Genomic DNA, 6000 nt, shown 5'->3' on the forward strand with positions numbered 1-6000 from the left:
CTTCGAATGTGTGTATTCAGACTGCATGGAACTTCTCTCTTAGATTAGACTTGATGACATAGTCCCAAAGGCTTTACCTCTCTTTAGCTTATTCTCCACTTCAAAAACTAGATTTACACTGTGGTTCCCCCAAAAAATCGATAAGTGGGGCATGGGAAAAGGGCAACCAGTTTGCCATAGAAGTATTGGTAAAAAAAAATAAAATAAAAAGCTTACCAGACTAATCTTTTCAATGTATATTAATCATAAAATTCAGTAAAAAACCGAATTTTATTAGCCAAATCTCCTAATTTTAGCAACACTTATAAAACACCTACCACAATAAATGGTTAGGAGGTTCATAACGATAGATACCACTGTAACAAGGGCGCAAACCAAAGGTAAGTATATATAGGTTTGACATTTACTACAGCATCAGTAATGCCGGTCACCGGAAAATATTTATGATATACTTATGACAATAAAATTACGAACTATTACTACCACGAGAAAACTACCTAATAAAAAATATATCACCAAGAACTTAAATAATAAACATAGGTTACCTAAATCACCAATAACAATGGCACCAGAAGCTAGAAGTCTAGAATTAAAGGGAACATGGAACTAACGTTCAGGAAGTCTGTGGTTGACAGCGACTGACGTGACGTCACGTCTGACAACAAATTCAATATTCAAATCTTCTTCTTTTCCGAAACATGAATGGCAGGAAGACAAGAAAATCAGTTCCCATTAGTAAAGTCGAGATATGTTATTCTTTTGTCAAATGAATGCAGGGTAGTAATACGTTTGCTACATAGTACCATAGCCTCTGTACCATGGTCTTCCACTGTCTTGGGTTTAGAGTTCTCTTGCTTGAGGGTACACTCGAGCACACTATTCTATATTATTTCTCTTCATCTCGTTTTGTTAAAATGTTTATAGTTTATATAGGAGATATTTATTTTAATGTTGTTACTCTTCTTCAAATATTCTATTTTCCTTTTTTCCTTTTCTCACTGGGCTATTTTCCCTATTGGAGCCTCTGGGCTTATAGCATCCTACTTTTCCAACTAAGGTTGTAGCTTGGCTAATAATAATAATAATAATAATAATAATAATAATAATAGGTAACTGGTAAGGTGATTAGTGAAACTGGTCAACAATGATTCATATCAGCCCATTCAGAGGTATTATAAAAACGAGTCGACCATTACTGAAGATTGCTAAAGCTAATACTGTCATTTGACATAGTTACAGTGTGCAGGACGCAGCAGTATGTTCGAGAAGGGAACAGAGCGACTAAGAACATAAGATTACCCAATAACTGTTGTCAGTCAAATACTGTACACCGTCAATTCCATAATCATTATAAAATATTTGAAGCAGACAACTGATTTATTTCATGTTTATCGAGGTGCTAGCCGGCAAGGATTTTTCTTAAATGGAAAGCAACCATTTGAAGTAACTCTACAGGTACGGACGATCTGAACAAAGAAAATATATGTAAAATAAAAGACAGGGAAATGCAGGATACAGTTATAGCTTAAGTGAAGAAGTCAGGCAAAGAGAATTATTGTGTCCTTTGACTGGACAGAGCATTACGTTGGATCTTTCTCTGGTTACAGCTCATTTTTCCTTTGCCTAACATACACTGAATAGTCTAGCCTATTCTTTCCACATTCTCCTGTCCTCATACACCTGGTAATACTGAGATTACCGTACAATTCTTCTTAGCTCAAGGGGTTAACTACTGCACTGTAGTTGTTCCGTGGCTACTTTCTCTTGGTAAGGGTAATAAAGACTCTTTAGCTATGGTAAGCAGCTCCTCTAGGAGAAGGACACTCCAAAATCAAACCATTGTTCTCTAGTCTTGGGAAGTGCCATAGCGTCTGTACCATGGTCTCCCACTATCTTAGGCTGGAGCTTTCTTGCGTGAGGGTACACTCGGCAACGCTATTCTGTCTTATTTTTCTTCCTCTGGTAATCTTGATTTTTATAGTTCATATATGAAAGAGTTACTTTTAAGGTTGTTACTGTCCGTGGAATATTTTCCTTGTTCATTACTTCTCCAGTATTTTATTTATTTCCTTTCCTCACTGGGCTATTCTCCCTGTTAGAGCCCTTGGGATTGTGGCATCCTACTTTTCCAACTGGGGATGTAGCTTAGCAAGTAATAATAATAATAATAATAATAATAATAATAATAATAATAATAATAATAAAAGCCAAAAGCACCCCGGGGAGTCTCATGTTTTTAACAAAGCTGCAAGGTCTGGGATATTGACTAATGATATCCAGAATCACACAGTCATAGTCTGACCAAAGGAATTGTACGTAGGCTACCACACACACACACACACACACACACACACACACACACATATATATATATATATATATATATATATATATATATATATATATATATATATACATATATATATATATATATATATATATATATGTATATATATATATATATATATATATATATATATATATATATATATATATATATATATATATATATATATCATCATCAGCCGTAACTAGTCTACTGCAGGACAAATGCCTCAAACATATCCTTCCACTCGCGTCTGTTTATGGTCTTTCTGTGGCACACTGGAAGTCGATAAACCGCAAATTTTCTTAGTTCGTCAATTCATCGCCTTCTCTTCCTTCCCCTGCTTCGTTTGAAATCTCTAGAGGACAACGATCAACGACACATTCGCAGTGATGAAAACTTTCGTAAGATTAACCTCTTCATACAGCTACACGGGAACCTCATAGGTAGCATTGTATACCCTCTTACATATACAGTAGGCTACTTCACCATAAACTTTAATTTTTGTAATTTTTCTCCTGTTTCCAGACAAAATATGACCCTCTCATCCGATACTTTTTCAAGTCATGTATCCAAAATTTTCTCATTTTCCCTTTCTTTAGCCCTATAAACAGGCAACTCCTGGATTGTACGCCCTTCTCAAAAACCCTTTTCATTCCTCGAATCTACCCGAACCAACAGAAGTTTTGAATATCTCAAAATTCTGCAACCTTTCCTATCATACCAGAGTTATTCCAACTATCTCTTCACACTTTTCATCTTTGGCTTTCACAGACACTAGAATATTATCACATCTCTTTTATGTACACCTGCTGCGTTTCTTGCTTCACCTAATCCGTAACTTATCTCTTCTTTTATCCAACCATAATGTCATATATGAGACAAGTTTATCCACTTGCCAAAACTTTCAAAATATTTCAAGAGAATATCCCTATCATAAATTAATTAAAGTCCATTCACTCAAAGTCGTTTTTATCTGCGGCGTCACAGACAGAGAAGCTGACAATTGCATTACAAACATCAAGACTTGCCGTTTCCAGATCTTCCTTAAATGGTTTTGAATATAAATACCTTTTTTCTTACTGGAAGGGTCTTTCCGAGATATCTCTGAAATATGAACCTGGTTTATTCTAGGAATTTGTAAAATTCATTAATCAAGAGGTTTGTGAACATATACATTAGAATGTAGGTCTACTAAAAATAAAAAATAATGTAATGATTAATCGAGGTTTCTGAACATATAAATTAGAATGCAGGTCTACTAAAAATAGAAATTAAGTAATTATTATTCAAAATAAATAAAACATGGTTTGCAAAGCAAAACAGATATTAGAAGATCAAAGGAATAAATATGAATCAAGTGATGAATATAAAACCTACACATAAGCAGTTATATATATATATATATATATATATATATATATATATATATATATATATATATATATATATATACTGTGTATATATATGTGTATATATATATAATGTATATATATACTGTGTATATATATGTATATATATATATAATCTATATATATATATGTATATATATACATATGTATTTATATAACAACATGTGGGCAATGATTCACACTGCTATAGACATCACATTATCTCCCAAACTTATAATATTTACCATCAATGATACTGTAAAGGAAAACCATTACAGAGGTAGTGTACAGTACATGGTAAAGGAAAAGAAGGCCGGTCTCAAATATATGAACAAATAAAAAGACAAATTACTGGAGTAATTACAAGCCGGTGTACTTTCGTAGAGGTAGAAAATATATCTTGCTTGTAACACATCACTCAAAGTTTTAGTTGATAAAGCATACATGAAGAATTTTTACTGCAGGAAGAGAAAGATCATATCACCTTCATTTTTTTTTTTTTTTTTTTTTGTGGATGTTCTTACACCCACATATGATTTCTTGAGAGAGAGAGAGAGAGAGAGAGAGAGAGAGAGAGAGAGAGAGAGAGAGAGAGAGAGAGAGAGAGAGAGAGAGAGAGAGAGAGAGAGAGAGATTAATTCAAACATTAAAATTATTATAATATTAAAATTGTTATTATTACTAACGGAGAAGCCATCTAGGCTCCATCAACGCACGTCATTTTTTTTTAAATCAACGATACATTTGTGATCAACGCTCTACAGAAAGGGAGAATCCATTTAGAACGCATGCGTCATTGTTTTAAAGCAAGGTACCTTTTATGATTAAAATCATTGTTACTAAAACGATTAAAATTATTATTAATAATAAAATCTATCACAATTATCAAAATTATTATTAACAATAAAATCATTCTCACAATTATCAATATTAATATTAGCAATAAAATCATTATCATAATTACAAAAATTATTATTAACATAATTTATGGAAATTATTTTACAGAAGCTTATTCGAATGTGGTATAAAAGCCAGAATAAATATAAGCTAGGAAGACGTGCAAGCGAAAATCATGTTGGAGTTTACGATGAAAAGCTTCACAAAAAACAAAAACAGGAAAATAGCAGGAAATGACAAAAAAAAAAGGCATTCTCTATTCATAAATAAAAATAATAATAAATAATGAATATACTAATTCGATTAAAATGCAACTCATAATATATTCATCTATAGTCCATTTCTTTTAGCGATGCACATTTGCACCGACTCGCAGCGGTGCCCTTTTAGCTCGGAAAAGTTTCCGGATCGCTGATTGGTTGGAATTATCTCATCCAACCAATCAGCGATCCGGAAACTTTTCCGAGCTAAAAGGGTACCGCTGCGAGTCGGTGCAAATATGCATCGCTAAAAGAAATGGACTATATTTATGGAAAAAAAATGCTATATAAAAAATTACTATCAACGGTGCTTTCTTTCGTAGAATTGTAAGGAATATAAAAGGTGAGATAAAAATGAATGGGAGACGTAGAAGAAACAAAGAAGACCCATACTATTAGTGTTGTTGGAGTTATGAGATCTTGTGGAGCTGTGGTTGAACGAATTGCTAGGACCCTTGAATCCCATGGGGCAGATGTAGGACGCCAGCTTCCTCACGTGGCGGTTGCTACAGCGTCTCTGGCGACGGAGGATCACGTACACGTACCTGCAGTAGTAAATGAGAACATTAATTACGACTTAAAATTAGGAGATATTTAGAAGGGCAGATATATCCGTGACGTTTGTAACCAACTTGATCTAATTATAACAATTGTTATATCTATAAAATTTAAAAAACAAAATGTTCTCAAAGAAATTATGCCAATTATTGATACTGTGCATTTGCTAATATCTAAATAAACAAGAGATATAATGTTAAAATAATAGCTTGTGACAGAAAATCAAGATTCATACACTCTGTTAGTTGCCAATATCTAAAGAAAAACAAAATTTCTACGAATACTCTCTCTCTCTCTCTCTCTCTCTCTCTCTCTCTCTCTCTCTCTCTCTCTCTCTCTCTCTCTCTCTCTCTCTCTCTCTCAGTCCCAAGGTAACGGATACAAACTAGAATTGAAAAGATACACCACTTAATGTGGTAATTTCTTTAAACACAAAATAGCAAATACATGGAACGGACTTCCAGCTGATAAGGTAAACAGTAACACGGAAAACAAATTCAAGAATTAGTTAGACAAGATCATAAAAAAACTCTTAAACGTATAAACTGATTCGCTCTGTCCAAGAGCA

General features: G+C 33.4%; 1 protein-coding gene across 1 annotated transcript in view; it reads right to left on the reverse strand.

Annotated features, from left to right (window-relative positions):
* The window catches only part of LOC137647079 (prostaglandin E2 receptor EP4 subtype-like), a 552101-nt gene that overhangs the window by 50256 nt on the left and 495845 nt on the right, over positions 1-6000 (reverse strand). Inside the window, exon 8 of the mRNA XM_068380247.1 lies at positions 5268-5419. Coding sequence (XP_068236348.1) covers positions 5268-5419 — 152 coding nt within the window. The remainder of the gene's footprint in view (positions 1-5267; positions 5420-6000) is intronic.

This window comes from Palaemon carinicauda, chromosome 9 (genome assembly GCF_036898095.1).
Source record: "Palaemon carinicauda isolate YSFRI2023 chromosome 9, ASM3689809v2, whole genome shotgun sequence".
In the NCBI taxonomy this organism is placed as follows: Eukaryota; Metazoa; Arthropoda; class Malacostraca; order Decapoda; family Palaemonidae; genus Palaemon; species Palaemon carinicauda.